The 20,250-nt window shown below is 33.8% G+C and overlaps 1 protein-coding gene across 1 annotated transcript; it reads right to left on the bottom strand.

Moving 5' to 3' along the window:
- LOC111711809 (uncharacterized) lies at positions 1 to 18,624 on the bottom strand. The gene is made up of 8 exons (XM_023486257.1): positions 18,383 to 18,624; positions 12,801 to 12,882; positions 11,292 to 11,357; positions 10,378 to 10,451; positions 6,065 to 6,127; positions 960 to 996; positions 349 to 397; positions 1 to 272 (listed from the first exon to the last, which is right to left on the bottom strand). Exons 1-8 carry the CDS (start codon positions 18,464 to 18,466, stop codon positions 35 to 37), a joined length of 693 nt encoding a protein of 230 aa, XP_023342025.1. The 5' UTR covers positions 18,467 to 18,624; the 3' UTR covers positions 1 to 34.
- Positions 18,625 to 20,250: the final 1,626 nt, after the last annotated feature.

Raw genomic sequence — 20,250 nt, 5'->3', positions numbered from 1 at the left:
TTTTTCTCAGTCACTTTTTTCTAACTTGCATGAATTATATATTAAGTTTTTCACTGAAACTTCGCATTTCTTCTATTTCAAGAAGTCTACGTATTCTATCCATGGAAGATACTGCACTACCCGTCAAATCCCCTGCTTCGTCGAAACCGGTTTTCTGTACATGTATATTTAACTCTGGTTTTAGCGGATTTTTTACAGCTGAGCTCATGGATTTCTGGTGATTCATACTCCAGAAATCAGCTGATTTATGAACTTCCGCTCCACGTTTTACACTACAATGAATAAATTCGATTGAAAATTAAATATATAAATTTTTTGTAAAAATAAACATCTTGCATATTATTTTACCTGTTATATTGTTTTGTTTTTGTTTCTAGTCTTCTTGTCAAATCGTTGACTGATCAAAACCATTTCAAAAAAATGTATACCATCTATCTCTTCAGTCTTCATCAACCCAATTACTCTTCTCTAGTGAAAGAGAGTTATTGGGTTGCGAGAGTTGGGATTTAATAATTTATTTAAATAATTTTAAAAAGAAAAATTTTAATAAATAGAAATTTAAACCCCCAGAGATTTAATAATGATCTATACGGGTTTACTATCCCGACAAACCATATAACGTTTCTTACAAAATTTCGTTTTCTGTTTCGTTTCTGTACCGTTTCTGTAACGTTACAAAACCTTTTAGAACCGTATTTGAAACGTTTCTGAATACCAATCTAAATTGTATGTTAATGAACAATTTTTGTCAATTATAAATTTCTTATGTAATTCCTATATGTTAATTAATTCATGGGTCAAAATGTGTAAATTTTAATTGTTTAAAAAAAATTTTAAACTTTGTTTCTGAATCGTAATTGAACTTTAATTTGTTAACGTTTTTTTGCAATGAATTGGAAGGATTTCACAGTACTTAAATTAAAAATACATCTGGTACTTAGATCGAGTTTGAAATGTTCCTAAATTAGTTTGCTGAACCACTAAGTTCTCAATACCCTAAAATATTGTAGTAAGGTTTCCAATCCTCTAGATTGTTGGATACTGTGGTTCTACCAAATTCACCAATCAGAATTTGAGGCAAATCAGTAAAGGGGTTCATGAGTTATGATCGGACATACAAAAAACAAACAGAGATTACTACTTTATATCCATTTATTAATCAACACTGTATAAATATTATAAAAAAAATTGATCAATTCCGCATTCATAATATATGTTATTTATAAATTTTCTAAAATTGGTTTAAATTGGATATTTTTGCAAATTTTACAGGAGACTTTATATTTTAAGCAAAAATATAAGTAAATTTGAGTCCTTGCCACAAACTCCAATTTTCTAATCCCTATATCTTTACAACCAAAAATATTTCAAATTCTGTTATACCGAAAACTCTAAGTTTGAAGTATCAAAGGTTTACACTATCAGGTTGCAAATATATTAGAGAAAAATTTAGAGAATACAAAAATGATATTGGCAATACTAAATAAAACTGAGATTATTTATTCCAAAAATAGTAAAGAATAGAAACATCTATTGCGCATGTCTTCTTATCAATTTAATGCCCTTCCATCAAGCTAATGAAAAATTATTCATTTTTCAGTTTAAACTCAACGAGGGAGAGAAGGCAAACAACACCATTTTTTCGACCGACCATAAATGACGTCAAAATTGACCATTATTTCGTCCGACCACACCTTTTTAGTCCGGCATTGTTAAAATTTTTTTTAGCACTTTAAATTATTTTATTATAATTTTAAGCCCGTTCATGTTGTTTATAAATATTTAAATATTTTATCCTGATAATTTTTTAAAGAATAACATCTTCTGAAGGTGTAATCAGGGGGGGAGTGTAGAAGTCCTCAATGAGTAATCATCGCCACCCAAATGGGTTTTGCGGCATGCCCGCTCCTGAATTGGTAATCTCCACCACCTCAATTGGTAATCAGACAAATAAAGCGTAACATTAAATTTTTTATTTCTTAGAAATAAGTCCATATTGACCTCTGTCAATGGCCCGCCCTATGGTGTACAATATTCTTAAAGCTTTCTTAATTGCTCCTCAGTTTCGAAAATAATTCTTTAAATTTGCCACATGAAGCACTAGAAATATTTAGTGAACTACTTCATTTTCACTAGTGGGTGCGATGAGACTGGTGTTTCTAAATATTTTGTTCTTTCTATGCATGTAATTAGTTTTATTGTAGATGTTGAACTCCAGTAGGCGAATACAAAAATACAAAAATGCTATTATATATTTTATTGTGTCTATATGTTAATTCCACAATATTAAGAGAAAATATCTTACTTTATACTCAATAATTGATTTTTGATAATATTTATCTGTCTTACTTTGTTTAAGCTGATTGAGTAAAATGATTTGCACGAATTGCATGAAAATTAGTTTATATTTTTCCTCTTTTGGTAATCATGGACATGTAGATCAAATTTCTATACAGGGATATTTATGTCCCAAAGATTCTTGGGGGGGGGGGTGGATAATTACCCCCAAGATTCTAGGGGGAGGGTAATTGCCCCCAATAAACCCCCTATCTACGCCTATGTTCATACCTGCATGCTTTGTGTTAACTACGTATTATCAAATTTCTTGTTTGTCATTATCCCTGAGCTTTCTTTAACAAGAAATTAAATATATGAAATGGATGATTATCCTAATATCCATCAAATTAGAAATCTTTTCTCTTTTCAGAAAAATTCCACTGAATAGTTTTCTTCTCTCTGCCTTGCAGGAATAAGGTTGCCAGGCGACTTTGCTCTCTGCTCTCATCAAATCCTTTTTCATTATAACAGTAAAAATAAGCATTGTGGCAACTACGATGTTTAAAATTCTTTTAACATCTGCGTATATACTTATAGTTATATGCGTACCAAATTTACCTAGCTACTACAATTTCATCATCACTTCTCTGGCCTACATGATAACAACCGTGGTGTTCTGCCTTATGGTTGAATTTTTAAACAATCAACAGAAAACATTACTGAACAGACTTCTTATAATCTTTCTCTCAACTGGGATGCTTGCAACAACAAGGTGCTATGCTGTCTGCTTTACATCTTGCTGGTTTCATTCCGCTTTTGAAAATTTTGTCTACCACCACCAAACCCTATCCACTATCATACTTCCGTTGAATAGCTATTCAGTCATTGTTTCTGGGAGCTTTCTATTGATGTGTGCAGGCCGGTTACTTCTTTATGTGAGTCCGTCTCTTTATCATAGAGTAAATCCAAGTTTTGGATCATATTTGTCTGGAATAGTCCTACCTCTGATCTGTATACTGGACTCTTACTACAACTGGTTTAAATGTGGAAGCTATGAAGATCACACTAACATTCGACTACTCAAACTCCTTCGGGGAGAACTTGGCTTCCCACAAGATACAAATCCATGCAACAAAACAGCATCAGGCTGGGCTCATGTTGAGGAGTGCACTTTCTTTCCAACAATTCAAATACTTTCAATCAGTGCACTAGTCTTGGAATTCCTGAAAGTGTGTGTGTCCACATGGAAAGAAGTAAAAAAACAAAGAAGAAAATCCAAAGTCCTCCCTGCCAAACCACATACAGAAATGAAACGTAGGAGAGTGTTGCCCACAAGGAAATTTCAGCGCTCTGAATCCTACCCAAAAATCTCCCAATCCAAGATCAATGGCACTGTACGAAGAACATCAATCTCGGAGCCTACAAGTATCACTTTGGCTAATCTTGCTGACACAGCTGTTACATCGCAGATTCAACCACCTACAAAGGTTCAGATGAAAACAGGAACTGCTAAGATAGTGGTAAGAAGCATCCACAAGACTTGTATGAGATCCTCAACAATTCTCACAGTGTTTGCTTTAGTTTGTGCCATCTCAGCAACTGTCAATGCATTAAGCTCAGACCCAAAATCTACATGTTGGGTTTATTCAGATAAGCTTAATTCATCAAACAAAGCAATTCGCAGACTAGTATACTTCTGCTTCTCTGTATGCATATTTTTGTTTGACAAAGAATTTTTCATGTTTTTTTGTGAAAAATTCAATTTCATCTAAGCGCAAGTTGCAACTTGCAAGCCTCTGTTTCATCATAAAGGCATAATGTAAAAATGTAAAAAATACTGTCAAAATGTAGAAACATAATCAATTTAATATCTGTAGACTGTATTATAATTCTTTGGTAACAATAAAGATATTAGTGTAATGAAATTTGTGAAAACTTACATAAGTAATGAGAACACTTTAATTGGAGGGGAGAGGGGAGGTCGGGTAGAGGTGAGGAGAGAAGGGATAATAGGGGGAAATATGGAGAAAAAATACATTTTAATTAATATCTTTCTGTAAACTGTTAAGTTCAGTTTATTTGACATACAGGTCTGGTTCATAGAAGTTGATACGTCGTTGATTTGTTTGTACCAGCCCAACCACAGAAAACAGTACTGTCTTGGATCTTGTACCCAGCCAGACTTTTATTTGTACCATCTTGGACAATATATTGAAGGGTCATTTATGTACTGAAACTCATCAGTTATGGGACTGGATTTTTTTGTCGGGAATTTCGAACTGTTTGGTCTCTCTATTACGTACAGGGCTGCACAAACTAATCAAAAAAACTATGTAAAAAGCCCAGAATATAAATACTATAAAACAGCAGGTGGTAGCATTTGGTTTGGGAGGTGTTGGACTATGGAGGTGATGCGGTACAATACATAAATTTCCAGATGTTCAGTAATTTTGGGGGGAATTTGAAGATTCACTTTCCAAACTTTCTCCCTAAATGGTTTTTAATAAAACACTTGAGTATTTTCCATGAGTCAAGAAACTTGCCCTTTCATCTAATTTTTTTCAACTTTTCATCTTTTGGAAAAGGATGAAATCTTATCTTTTATGTTTGAGCAATTCCACAATTTAACACTGATCAGTACCTCTGTTACTATGTAGGTGTCGCTTGTTGACTAAGTTGACTAATTGACTTGTAGACCCATTGTTTAGATGACTCATTTACTCATTGTTAAGTTGACATTGACTTATTGACTTAGCTCCTTAACTTGAACACAGCAAGTAGCAAATAATCATGTAAATTGATACATTTCAAACCTGCAATAGAATGCAGGTATAGTAAAAATTAATGGCAATGTATAAATGTTCTTAAATGATTAACACTATAACTTACTATCTTATTGTGCCAGGGTAATAAGGAGTGATTAAGGGTTGGAGGGTTTGGTGGAATGGTTTAAAACATTTGTGAATACTTCTGAAAATATAAACCCGGTTGTTTAAGTGGAATTTACTATAAATTGCAAAGTTATTTAAGGATTTGATTTTCACTAGTAAATGTTTCACTGTTTCATTTTTCCTTTCTCTAGGTAGAGATGTATAATTGGAGAAATTGCTTGGTTTGGATTTGAGGCTGGTAAAGACGACATTGTGTGGGGGGGAGGGAGGTTTTAGAAGATATGTTTATGGTCAAGAACCTCATAGTTGAGTAAAATGTGAAATCAGAGCTGATCAAAACAAACCCCCCCAAAGAACATTGTACTTAATGTTCACAATGTCATACCAATTCATGTTCTGAATGTCATACCAATACAGGGTATTTCGCGAAACTTACCAATTCTGCCACCTACTGTTCTATAGTTGCATTCTGAGGTATAAATTCTGGCTGCATCATCATAGTCAAAACAAAGACAGGATGGCTGCATGATAGTGTTGGGCTATTACTTGCGTAGGGTTTCCATTTGCAAAACTTTTGCGCAATTTTTGCGAAAGAAAGCACAAATATTTGCATTCATTGTGCTACATTTTGCGCGAAAAAATAGCACTTTTTGCAATCATTTGAACATTTCGAAACATTTTGAAAAGCACATAAAACGTGCAATCTCGCATCAATCATACATGAAACAAATCAATGCATCAAATATACATGAACCTAATCAATGCATCAAATATAAATAAACATAAAAAATGCATCAAATATACATGAAGCTAATCAATGCATCAAAATGTACATTAACCTAATTAAGACAAGGCAATGTAATCGATTAAAAAATAAATCAATCACAAGTTTCTACCTGTGAGGTCCAGAGAAAATCTTCTTGAGGAGTTGCTCTTCTACACCAGACTACAGGTACAGCCTGGATACAACACGTACAGGGATATGAAATGTACAGGGATACAACATGTAAAAGGTAGTTTAAATTCAACCCAGTGACCACAACGGGTTTACCGACGCTCTAGCACCCTCGTACGTGAAGCGATCCGGCTGGCCAGCACATATTTAAAACAGCAGAGATACATTGTACAGGGATGTAACATGTACAGGGATACAACATGTACAGGGATGCAACATGTACAGGGATGCAACATGTACAGGGATATAACATGTACAGGGATGCAACATGTACAAGGATACATTATGTATAGGGATACAACATGTACATTGTACAGGGATATAACATGTACAGGGATACAACATGTATAATCAAATATAATGTAAGCAATAAATATGTAACTTTCCTTCCTTTTCCTTTTAATTTTAATTTTTATGTTTTTAGAATTGGGAGAAAATATTCCAAAAACCTCTATTTTTGGAAGTTTTTGAATATTTTCTCTTGAAACACTTAATTTGGCATGTTTTTTTGTTAGATTTCTTAAATAAATAATTTATTACTTATTTACTTACTTGCAACAGGTAAAGGGATAGAATATGTACACGGATACAACATATATATATACAACGTACTGTAGGTTTACAAAATATCATGTTACTCAATATTTGCTACATACAGGGATACAACATGTACGGGATACAACAGATAACAGCCTGGATACAACGTGTATTTGGGATATAACATGTACATGGATACAACATGTATAAGACATACAAGATGTACAGGGATACAACATGTACAAGGGATACAACATGCATGTGGGAACAGGGATACAACATGTACAAGGAATACAACATGTACAGGGATACAACATGTACAAGGGATACAACATGTACAGGGGATACAACATGTACAGGGGATACAACATGTACATGGTACAGGGATACAACAGGTTTACCCTTAAAGTATGTGACCCCTGCAATTGTAAACTTGTTATTTCTTTGCCAAATTATTAAATAAGTCATTATTTAAGACAGAAGCATTATTTTAACCTTAGGATCGTCATATCTTAAGAGTTTCAGGTCGTCTTTATACAGTCTCATCCTTTGTGGGTAACCCTGTATTTACACATTTTCTACACCCATTTAAATTTGTGTAAAAAAATACAGTGTGCAATTATGTTTTCCCTGAGTTTACTATTTTGGTTCTGGAAAATGATTTTACAGAAAAATGTTTCACCTCTATCCTGCATACAATTGTTAAATCAATAAATATAGAATGAGATCTGGGACCAGATTTAATGGATAGTGGGCAGTAGTGGGCAAGTTCAAGAGATGGGATTCATCTTCGTCAACATATGTCAACTACGTTTTGATATTCATTAACTCTGGTCCCTGCAGGAATAGATCATGTTTGTGAGAAGATAAGAAAGGAGGGTGTTGGGTAGTCTTTTCTTACAACACTATGTAAGAGAACTATACAGGGTGAGTCAAAAAAAGTGTGATTTGCGGCGCCTGGTGCAAAATTGTACCTTTTTTGTGCAACACTCCTGTACGGTGTCTTTTCAATATTTTTTGAAAATTTGTAATTTTTTTTCGGTACTCCAATGGCCCAAAAGAAAATCCGCGAATCTTTTTTCTCTCAAAATCAAAAGTTCAGAAAAGCTAAAATGTGCATTCATATTATTTCTCTCTAAATCTAAAATTTTATTAACATTGAATCACAGAATCAAAGAAAATTGGCAAAATTGTAATTAGAAAATTCGCAATTTTCAGTTCTGGGCTAATTTTTAAGGAAAAGTTATTTAAATGCTCAAGTTCCTTCTTAGTATATTCTAAAGTATTAAATAAACGCTGTTCAGTTGAAACCTTGAGAACCATTGAAAAACAATTTTTCCGTAAAAATTATACCAGATCTGAAAATTGCGAATTTTCTAATTACAATTTTGCAAATTTTTCTGTTTTTCTGTGATTCAATCTTTTAAAATTTTAGATTTCGATAGAAACAATTTATTTACACATTTTTGTTTTTCTGAACTTTTTATTTTGAAAGAAAAAAGGTTCGCGGATTTTTTTGGGGTCATTGAACCAAAAAAATACAAATTTTCAAAAAATATTAAAAAACACCTTACAGAAGAGTTGCACAAAAAAGGTACACTTTTGTACCAGGCGCCGCAAATCACACTTTTTTTTGACTCACCCTGTATATAGAAAAAGTAAAGCGGCACAGAAAAAAGTACCGAAAAATACAAATACAGAAAAACTGTTCATCTACTTTTATCCTCCCTCTCTCCCTCCCTCCCGGCACAACCCGGAAAGATCAAAATTATTGGCCCATCAACATCCTTTAATCCTTGTATTGATTATAAACGGATTAAACCCTATTAGTCTCAGATAGAAAACAATACAGATGCAGCCTTATACAAGGAGCCTACTGCACGAGGGAGGGAACTTCCGGACGCCATGAGCCTCCGCTATGCAGACACGAGCCTCCCAGAGTTTCAAGGCAGACCGAGCCTCAACTATGCAGACCAAGCCTCCGATATGCAGCCTCCACCATACATCACAGCTTCTTTTAAATCTTGGTTTTTATGTGTACTGAAAAATTTTAACAATTCTTTTTGACCTAGTGGCATACGAATTTTACTAAAGATTAGAATTATTTTTTTTTTGTCATGATTGGAAACATATATGGACTTATAAAGTGGTTTGTAAGCTTTATACTAAAACTTTAAACATTTCTTCCGCAGAAAATGATGATGACGACATTTTTAGATTTTAACACGGCATTAAAGATCTTATATTGATGGTGTATCTTTCGACCTACCCAAATCCGCTACTCCACTTCTGACCTACGCCAAATCCGCTATACTACACAACCGACATACTAGCACGTGGTTTTACAACTGCATAGGTGGACTTGTGGCCGCAGCGTCCGGTCCCCTAGCCTGTCCTACCTGCATCGCTTGGCCCCGTAACCTATCCGAGCCGCAGCGCTCGGCCCAGCAATTGTTTTAACCTAACCCTCAAATAGTACAAAAATAAACAGCTGGCGTAAGTCGGATATTGTAGTAGGTCGGAAAGTTAGTAGGTCAGAATTGTTCAGTATATAGGGGGGATGTTGCGTATAAACGATGTAACATTAGTAGTTACCCTTAAATTCAGGTCTACAGGCAAAATTACAAACAAATTTGTTAAGTAAGAAAGTAATAATTACTCAAATTTTTCTCCTTCTAGACTATAACGCATTTATTGAGTACTGTAGTTTGGGAACCCAGCTTTGCCCGGAAATCATAACTTTCATAAAGTAAAAACGGATGTTGAACGAAATTAAAAGATGATTTTCTCCGTTTTTACCCTAAATAAGAACATTCCCGTGGTTTAAACAAGTTTTAATCAATAGGTTAATAGGTGAATAGGTTCCTGGGTTCATGAGTTATGACTTTGTATATATGCTCTCAATATCATGGGCTGCTTCTTGAACAGTTCGATATATACTAACCCCTCACACCCTTCCCCCTATAAAATAAATCCCATCCTTTGCCCCCCTTTCTGGACTCCCCAGGCATCTGGCATTACCCCCTCTATGGTTTAACCTTCTGCATCACTTATCTAACAATAAGAACAATGAAAATTAGGTTCAGGATTCAGGAAGACAATGATTAAACAGTTTTCGGACAAACTGCCGAGTTCCACAATGAGCTACAGCCTAGGCTACAAGTGTGTGTATGGGGGGAGGGGGAGTGGGTTCTATTGTAAGCATCAGGGTGTCCCAATGTCCCCAAATAAACATGATATTTTATTTAGTAATAGTGTTGACTCAAAGTCCTCGAAGTCGTCATATGTTTATTAGGAAAGTCTGCGCAGTGTACAAAGCGGGCCTCTTTTCTCCTTGAGGCTTCAAGGGGGAGGGGTACTACAATAAACTACAAGGGGAGGGGTACTACAATAAGCTGCAAGGGGAGGGGTGATTCAAATAAGCCGCAAGGGGGGGGGGTGTCTACAATAAGTTACAAGGGGAGTGGGGGGGGAGGGGTGTTTACAATAAGCTACAAGGGGGGATGGTGTCTACGTACAATAAGCTACAAGAGGGGGGGGGTGTTCAATAAGCTAAAAGGGGGGACTACAATAAGTTACAAGGGGGGTCTACAACAAGCTACAAGGGGGAGGGTGTTTACAATAAGGTAAAACGGGGGACGGGGTCTGCAAACTATGAACATTGGTAGCATTTTAAGAAATCGAAAATTTGACCCGCGAAAAATGCAAAAAAATTACCATGTAAAAAGCAACGGGAGAAAATTGGATATTTTGTTGATTTTGTTCTCCCACGGGTTCTGCCTCTTTCTCTTCTAATAATTCAAAATAATCAAAATAACAAAATAACAAAAGAAAAGGATGAATTAATAGGTAAAGAAAAGGTTGAATGAAAAGGTTCATGCACATGTGAATGAAATGAATATGTGAATTGGCAAAAGAATGAATGAATAAATACATGAGTTGGTCAAAGAAAGAGTGAATGAATATGCGAATCGACAAAAGAATGAATGAATGAATAAATGAATTGACAAAAGAAAGATTAAATGAACAAATAAATTGGTAAAAGAAAGAATGAATGAATGCATGAATTGGCAAAAGAAAGAATGAATAAAAAATGAATTGGCAAAGAATTAATGAATTCATAAATTTGCAAATGAAAGAAAGGATGAATACATTAATTGATAAAAGAAAGAATGAATGAATGAATGAATACATTTATTGGCAAAAGAAAGAATGAATGAATACATTAATGATCAAAAGAAGGAATGAATAAAAACATGAATTGCCGAAGAATGAATGAATTCATGAATTTGGAAACGAAAAAAAAATGAATACCTTAATTAACAAAAGAAAGAATGAATAAAAACATGAATTGCCAAAGAATGAATGAATCCATGAATTTGCAAACGAAAGAATGCAGGAATACCTTAATTGACAAAAGAAAGAATGAATGAATACATTAATTGAAAAAAAAAGAATAAATGAATAAATAAAATAATAGGCAAAAGAAAAAATGAATAAATACAATACAATAATAGGCAAAAGAAAGAATGAATAAATGAATGAGTAAATGAATTAGGAAAGAAAGAATTAAAGGATGTGTGAAAGGATGAAATTTAATAGCAAAAGAATGAATAAATGAATAAGTATTCCTGGAATAGATTTTGATAAATCTGGTAACTCATAGAAACTCTCTCCACCAGTAAAATATCCTCCATCTAAAGTAAACATGTTTTAAATATCCATCATGGTTAGATATCAACCATGTTTAAATATACACTACGTTATATCCACCATGTTTATATACACACAATATAAAAAGTACCCGTCATGTTTAAAGATTAAAATACAGGGTTACCCACAAAGGATGAGACTTCAGAGACGACTGTAAGGAATGTATTCTGTATTATATTAACATGATTCCCTGCAACCAGGGGCGGATACAGGATTTAAGTGAGGGGGGGGGGGCAAGATTTTTTAGGAACAAAAAATCGCGCTGCAGGGGAAAATTTTTTTTTACTTAAAAGACTCAAAAAGAGTCAAAATTAATGACTAAAGACTAAAAAACTAGATTTTTAACTTTATTAAGTGTAATAAGACAGATATTTTCCTGTTTTGCACTAGGGTTTCTTTCCCTTAAGCATGCTATTGAGAAGCTATTCTGAAAATAGGAACAAAAAATTCCAAATTCAGGGGGGGGGGTGGCGAATGTCCCCTCGCCCCCCCTGTATCCGCCCCTGCCTGCAACTATAAATTTGTTTCTTTCTTTGCCATATCAATTAAAAGGCAAGAAAAGACTATATTTAAGGCAGAAGACTTAATTCGTCTTTGGAATCATCATATTTAAAGAATTTTAGGTCGTCTTTACGGCCTCAACCTTTGTGGGTAACCCTGTATTTTCAGAAATTTAACTTTTTCGTAGATTTTGATAATAGAATTATAGACAGTGGGCAGGCCGTTTAAAATTTAGCATTAAGCAATTATGCATGCATGATTCTCTGCTAAGCACGTATATGGGAGTGCTAACGCGCGTTGTGTGTTGATTAGTTGTGCGCTTGTTTGGAATTTTATCTGATTTTGAACCCCGTATTTATGCGCGGCTTATATGCGCTCGTGAGCTTTTAAAACTCTTCCTTGTTTGTTTAAAATGTTTGTTAAAGGTCTTTGTTAAAAATGTTTGTTTAGGATTCTTGTATTTGTGATGTTTACTACTTTTGTTTGCTCTATTATTCTATTTGTTACACGTTGATCAACAGCATTCCCATGGGGTAAGGGGCTAGGGGCCAGGGGCGTACGAGAGCATTTGTATAGGGAGCCTCGTACGCGCCCCGCCCTGCTATGGGGCCTGAGTGGCAAAATATGTCACAGTAAAATGTCGTACTCACCTTCCATCTATAACACACCTGCAAGGATCTCGTTGGCTTATACCCATCATGAACCACTATTTAAGGATGAGTATGGGGGGGGGTATAATCTACATTTCCCTGATGTTTACACGCCTTCTGGCATTTTAGAATAATATAGTCAAAAAAAATAATGTTCTTAAAATTCAGATTCTTAATTATCGTTACAAATGTCTTATCCTTATTGAGTTTTACTTTTGGATAACCTTGAATAAAAGTTAGCAAGAAAAATATATTTTAATATAATATAATATTTACCGTTCAGCGTACTGGATAGTTTCTCTCGGCTGAAAAGTTCTTTCCGAGTCTGAGACTTACGCACTTTTGCGTACAAATTCTCCTGTAAAAATGATATTAAGATTAAGCTGTACCTATCTCTTTAATTTTAAAAGCAGAAATGGTAGACCACTTTTCAAAAATCCCAGGACTAGGGCTATTTTTGTGATTATTACTCTAACAGCTTTGCTAGTATAAAACTAAGAATGCCAAAATTAGTTCAAAGAATTATAAAAACGAACTTTAAATCGTCTTTAACTGTCATGTTTTGTGGGGAACCCTGTACTCTCTAATATATATATTGGGGGGTCAAGAAGATATCCCCCCTTCAGTAGTCTGGTTGGAACTGCCCCCCTGGATATTAAAATTTAAAAAATGATGAATAAGAGTGTATGTGGACACAGACAGACAGTACAAGACCTAATAGTGGATATAGTGCCAAACCAAGCCCATAAACTTACATAGAAAGGCGGGGTAGGGCAGGAGTTCCAATAAATTTACACGTATAAATTCTAAATATTGAAAGTAGTAATCTCTGTTTGTTTGTTTGGATGCCCGATCATTACTCAGAACCCCCTGGACCGATTTGCCACAAATTTTGATTGGAAACGTTTTAGCTTAGTTTCGAGATTTTAAGTTGACACCAGTTTTTTAGGGATGAAGTAGCTAAAATCGTAATGAATGAGCCGTAGATATTAATATTTACATTTATCTTATGTATCTTGAATCCCACTGTATATTTAATAGTTCTGTGCACTGTGCATCCCAGTGCACCATTGTGGCCAAGAAAACAATTTATAAAGATTCGTGGAAGAAAGGGGAGGGGGGGATTAAAGATTTAAAACCATGCTAGCAATTCAATTCAAAGTGTACCAAGAAATAAGTTTAACAGATCGTTATTTTACAGATTTTAAACATTCAATTCAAGGTTTATTTTTTACATATTTCTGTTCGAATAAACAACTTGGTCTTCGAACAAACCATTCAGAATAAAAAAAAATATATGAAAGGTAATTTTAAAAAATGATCTAGTTCTTTTAGTTAAACTCCGAGAATGTTTAATAACGAACCCAAAATAAAAATATACAGATATTTAGTTTTAAAACTATAAAGAGACAAGAACGTTACTAAAATCTTCATAACCAGAGCTGAGAACTTTTGTGTTTAATACTCATACTCTCGATTGCTTTACCTCGATATCCACTGTGGACACTTTTAGAGGAGCAATGATTGATCTCATTATTTTCGATATTCCTTCGCCGATTAGAGCTCCCTTTTGTACCACTGACTGGGTACGATTACCATGCGGTTAAATTGAATAAAGATAGAATTAATCTGCAGATCAAGCATTGATCTAGATATCCACAATACAGCTCAGGATCCTAGGACATGACTGATAAGTTGACAGGGTCGGATAGGTTGGACCAATCAACAAAACCTAAAACTCCCGATTTGGGTCATATGGTTCATTTTACTGTCAAACGCAGATTTCTGCTACAGAAACAATGGAGAGAAAGCTAGAAACCGACAATGTATAATTAGGGTATTTTTGTGAATCGGTTATGCTGCCCCTCTTTATATTATATTAGTTCACATGTTTCCAAGATTGAAAAAAAAGTGCAAAAACAGAAAATAAAGAACTGAAAAATAAAATCTATTTGATAGTCTGTGAAATTCAGTATGATTTCACAAAGCCCGCTTTTCACCAATTTTAAGTATGTATTGTATAGATTGCGCAAAATCAAGGCCATAATGAAAGGCTTGCAATTTTAAGCTGATTTAGCAAAATTTATTTGCGTTTCTCTTTCTCTCTATGTTTAAATATGAAAATAAAAACGGGAAATTATAAATTTCTGAAAAAACACGTGTTTTTAAAAAGCAAATTTGTTTGATACTCTTTTTCATGAACTGGAGTTATAAACCCGAATTTATTTGCAATGTTGCAAATTTACATATTGCACAATACACATTATACATACAAATGTGCACACTTGGTTTGAATGAGTCAAGTGCAGAAATATATTAGAATTAGGTTCGCTAGACCCTTTAACCTCTACGCCCTGTACTCCCTTGGAGTAGGTAGAAATTGAAACAGAAACAGTTTAAAAGAGCAAGTTTTAACTCTGACCCTCGAGCAAAGAGAATAGAATATATATTAGAGGGGAATTTAGAGAATCTCTCGGTATGATTTTTTTCAGTCCCTTTCAGTCTGAAAGGGAGTTCAAAGTGTACAAATCATGTAAATGTTCACAAATTATATGCAGTAGAGTACATTAATACAGTATGTTCCCTAGACTATCCATTTCAATTTCGAATTTTGTAAAGCTGTTAAATAAACTTTATAATGAATTAGATGAATAAAAAACATCATTTGATTTATAGTTATAATGGAAAATCATCGTTTGTAATGTGAAATGCATAGAGTCTATGTGAAATGATTATTGGTCAATTATGAAACCAGCCTAATTCATAATTTGGTTTTCTTTTAATATTAATTTTAGATTTTCTATAAAATGATATTCCAGGGCCCAAAAGGTTATATAGCATAAATATGTGAAGTACACCTGCAGTATGGAAACAGTACAACAAAATGGCTGTTTTACACTTTTTTCTAGTAAATTCCCCTCTAATATATATATTCTATTTTCTTTGCCCTCGAGTCAGGGGGTGCAGGGCCACCATGACTACAGGGTTGTTAATTGCTTTTAAAAACGATCGAATAAACTATCGTTTTCGTTTTTTACAAGAACGATCGTTTAGTTTTAAAAAAATTTCGCAATTAATTTCAATTTTTTAGGAAGATTAGATTGTGAATATTGTCTTAATTTTTTTATCGAGAGACATTTAAATAAACTGAATTTTTTTTGTTTGACCTAAGGGAGAAAATATATTTTGTCTTAAAAAGGTTGTAAACGATCGTCAATGAAGGTTTTGTTGTTGACTCGTTAACGATCGTCAAAAGTTAAAAACAACCTACTTTCGTTAACAAAACGACGAACTTTTTAAAAACGACCATTTTTAAAAATTACTGTATCGTTTTTCGTTTTTTCTTCGTCGTTTTTAAAACGAAACGATCATTTTTCAATGGTCTCCAAGCCTCCGTATCCGCAGACGAGTATTTAAAATGGCCTAGCACTACCCTAAACGTTAGGATAAATATTTTAGAAGTTTTTATAAATCGTTCTTTAAAATATTTCTTATAACTCGTTTTTTAGTTGTTTTGGAAAAAATATCTATTGTAAAATTTGCGCACTTTTTGCATAACGTTATGAAAGCAAGCATATAGAACATACGATATAAAATAGGATAAACATCTTTTTGGAGCCTCTCAAAGTAAAAAAAAAACGTTGAATAGTTCGAAACGAATAAAAAACGATATGAAAGCAAGAATATAGAACATACGATATAAAATAGGATAAACATCTTTTGGAGCCTCTCAAAGTAAAAAAAAAACGTTATATAATTCGAAACGAATAAAAAACGATGCCTCTAGGCATGTTTTTAAATACGCCAGGTTTAGCCTTTACTCTCTTTACACAGAAAAGGTTAATAGTTTAAAACCCTGACGGGGCTCAAGGGGTATAAACCATACAATAATACTTTATGTTAAATACAGGATAAAGCTTGTTAAAAAAGGGTTGGTAAAGGGAGTGTTCGCGAAAAATGAAATGGGATATAGGCTGCCATCGAATTGAATTCGATGTTGATCGCTACTAATTTCCTATATCTGTTAAGTTTATATTGAGAAAATGGGTAAACTCAAACTGCAATAATTCAATTAAATTTAAAACTAATTTTCAGAGATTAAAAGTTATATATGTTGAATTTAATTCGATGCATTTCTATGTAGTTTAAATATCATAATCTTGTGCAACTTTTATAAAACTAGGCTTTCAGAACACTTCGCGCCCATCGTATATTTTAATTGTGAAGTTAAATTGTAATTGTGTATACGTAGTAAAAAATGACATGCAAAAAAATGCGTATTTAGATTTTTTATGAAAATCAAATTTTCTTGGAGGCTAATTTTTAAATTTTGATCCTCCAAAATCCTTACACGAAGCCATGTGATGTCCCACACAAAATTAGGGCCCGATCGGTTCAGCCGTTTTGACATTTATTGGATACAAAACAAACAGACAAGCAAAGTTTATACATACTAGGCTTTTAGAGCGCTTCGTGCCCATCTTTTATTTCATTTGTGAAAATGTTCTGTTTGTGTACATTGTAAAACAAAACAAAACAAAAGTTCGCGGATCTCACAAAAAAAATTGTGGATTTTCAAAAATTTTCAAAATTTGATGAAAATCTAATTTTGTTGGAGGCAAATTTTTGAAATTTTGATCATTCATAAACCTTCCTTGGGGCCAAGAGAGGTTCCACACCAAATTGGGCCTGATCGGTTCAGCCGTTTTGACATTTATTGGATACGAACGGACAGATAGACACCCCAACGAGCAAAGTATATAAACTGATAATAGTATATAAGCTGATAAAAAATGCAAAAAATGAGATATGAATAGCCTAACATAATAGTTTGTTTTTTGAATTTATGTTTCAATTGATTTCAATGCTATTAGGAAGAATGCATATATTTGCATAGTAATAAAACAATAATTGTTTCAAATATTATGAATGGGCTAATCCCTCTGTCTGATATACAGCAGGCAATGTATTTGTCCAATTTGTACAAGGAGTGTGGTCAATGTTTTCATGTTGCTTATAATCTCCATCAAGATTGCGCATTTTTTAAAATCATTCTTACGGATTTGCTTGAATTAATACAAGCTAAAAAATACAAAATAACAAAATCTGTTTTTCATGAACAAAATTCTTCTTAAAACTAAACATCAAAAAAAAACTCTTTCTTAGAATGTGTTAAGGTTAAAAACTTACAATTTAACTTAAAGGGACTGTCAGTGTAATTTCAATTGACCCTCCATGCAAAGCTGACAATGCCCGATTTACAACGGTACCCTTGAAATCTTAATCTGGTCAAAAATGTTGAAGATACCGTCGTTTTTCTGGCTCGAAAAGTGATTATTTCCTTGAGTTTCTTCTTTGCTTCTTATAAACAAAGAATGTGCAAGTCACCTTTGCAGTAAAAACGCAAATGATAGCAAACATGGCATATCTAATTCATACTTGATAAGACAAAGTTTTTAAGGGTAACGTTGTAAATCGTGCATTGTCATCTTTGCATGGAGGGTCACTTAAACATTACACTATAGTCTCTTTAATAGGTTTGTCAAAGAATAGGTGTCATTAGCTAAAAAATATAATAGATATTGATTCTTTTACAAAATGTAGCCTTCTAAACACACTTATAACATATTTATTTAAGAGATCGGTAGAACTATTTTAAGTATCATATCCAATTCACAACAGTACCCTTCAAGGATAGCGGAGATATTCTTATTTTGCCAGCTGAAAATTGAGGGCTGTGAAGCTTGACATATATATTCGTTAGGGCCGAAGATTGTATAAACTTACAAATTTACCAAATTATTTCTAAAACTAACTTTATAAAGGTCGTCTTTTGTATGAAATACCAGTTAACTGACCTTAGAGTTACTCTTTTTTTTCTCCGCGTTTTTTCTCCCGAATGTTATTTTTTCCGTCGTCTTCTTCAGTTTGTGTTTCAACATTGTATCACGCAGGATTCACTTGAATTCAATTTTAAGTATTTTTTTGCTAAGTTTCAGCGAACAAACTTGCTTAAGCATGAAATTGCATATATTTGCATTTTAGAATCTGAATTGTAGATGAGTTAACGAAAAGTTTAAGTCTCTTCACACTATATGTACAATGTACAGGGTTACCTACAAAGGATGAGACTGTAAAGACGACCTGATACTCATGAAATATGACGATTTCAAGGTTAAATTAGGTGTTTTGCCTTGAATATTGTATTTAATTGTCTATTTATTGATATGGCAACGAAAGAAACCAGTTTAAAGTTGCAGAGAACCCCTTAATATAAGGAAATAGACAGTCTAAATTATGTAAAGTCGTCTCTGAAGTCTCATCCTTTGTGGGTAACCCTATATCTGAAATAGGTTTAATTTAACGGTCAAATTGGGTAATTTCTAAATACTATCTGTACAGCAAAGCAGTACACTCTTGTGCACTACAGTGTGCCCACATAAAAATGAAAATTTAAATAAGACAAGGCATTTATTTGGATATACAGGAGAATTCAAAGACGACCGAAGAGAATTACTTATTTTTAACTTGCATTCATGGTTTAATGCTGATGTAAACTTTTTTGTATTTAAGTTTAGATAAGTTAAGAGTTCTGATCTACATCACTACTCGGAGCTAGCAGATAATTTTAGAGTTCTGATCTACAGCACTACCCGGAGCTAACTGATAAGTTTAGAGTTCTGATCTACAGCACTACCCGGAGCTAACTAATCAGTTTAGAGTTCTGATCTACAGCACTACCCAGAGCTAACTAATCAGTTTAGAGTTCTAATCTACACCACTACCCGGAGCTAACTAATAAGTTTAGAGCTCTGATCTACACCACTACCCGGAGCTAACTGATAAGTTTAGATGTCTGATCTACAGCACTACCCGGAGCTAACTTATAAGTTTAGAGCTCTGATCTACAGCACTACCCGGAGCTAACTAATAATTTTAGAGTTCTGATATACTCCACTAACCGGAGCTAACTAATAAGTTTAGAGCTCTGATCTACAGCACTCCCCGGAGCTAACTAATAAGTTTAGAGTTCTGATCTATAGCACTACCAGGAGCTAACAGATAAGTTTAGAGTTCTAATCTACAGCACTACCTGGAGCTAACTAATAAGTTTAGAGTTTTGATCTACACCACTACCCGGAGCTAACAGATAAGTTTAGAGTTCTGATCTACAGCACTCCCCGGAGCTAACTGATAAGTTTAGAGTTCTGATCTACAGCACTACCCGGAGCTAACTGATAAGTTTAGAATTCTGATCTACACCACTACCCGGAGCTAACTGATAAGTTTAGAGTTCTGATCTGTAGCACTACCCGGAGCTAACTGATGAGTTTAAACCTCGCGGTTCAACGCTAGACGAGGAGAAAAGGGATTGGTTCTACTTTAAGGGATAGGTATTTGATAGATAGATAATGAATGGATAGACGTATAAACACCAAATACATGAATAAAGAAATGACGTAAAAAAATTTGGATGTTTTCACATTCAAGATATGTATATCGCGAGTTATTCTAAATAAATATAGATCTAGAAGAATAGAAAGACACTCGTCATGAAAATACGAAAGATATCAATTTGAATAAATGATTGATTACATATTTAAATAAATTATACTTCTGGCCAGAGAGAAAGATAGACAAATAGATAGATAGATAGATAGATAGATAGATAGATAGATAGATAGATAGATAGATAGATAGATAGATAGATAGATAGATAAATAGA

This window comes from Eurytemora carolleeae, unplaced genomic scaffold (assembly GCF_000591075.1).
Source record: "Eurytemora carolleeae unplaced genomic scaffold, Eaff_2.0 scaffold1185, whole genome shotgun sequence".
NCBI classification, from domain to species: Eukaryota; Metazoa; Arthropoda; class Copepoda; order Calanoida; family Temoridae; genus Eurytemora; species Eurytemora carolleeae.
This window is presented reverse-complemented; position numbering and strand designations above follow the sequence as displayed.

Excerpts from the sequence above, each read along its gene's own strand:
- LOC111711809 (XM_023486257.1), bottom strand. The coding sequence starts at position 18,466 with ATGTTGAAACACAAACTGAAGAAGACGACGGAAAAAATAACATTCGGG. Across the intron at positions 10,452-11,291 it reads TTTATCAAAATCTATTCCAG|AAGAGAAAGAGGCAGAACCC; the intron begins GAATACTTATTC and ends TTGAATTATTAG. Across the intron at positions 273-348 it reads AAAACAAAACAATATAACAG|TGTAAAACGTGGAGCGGAAG; the intron begins GTAAAATAATAT and ends TATTCATTGTAG.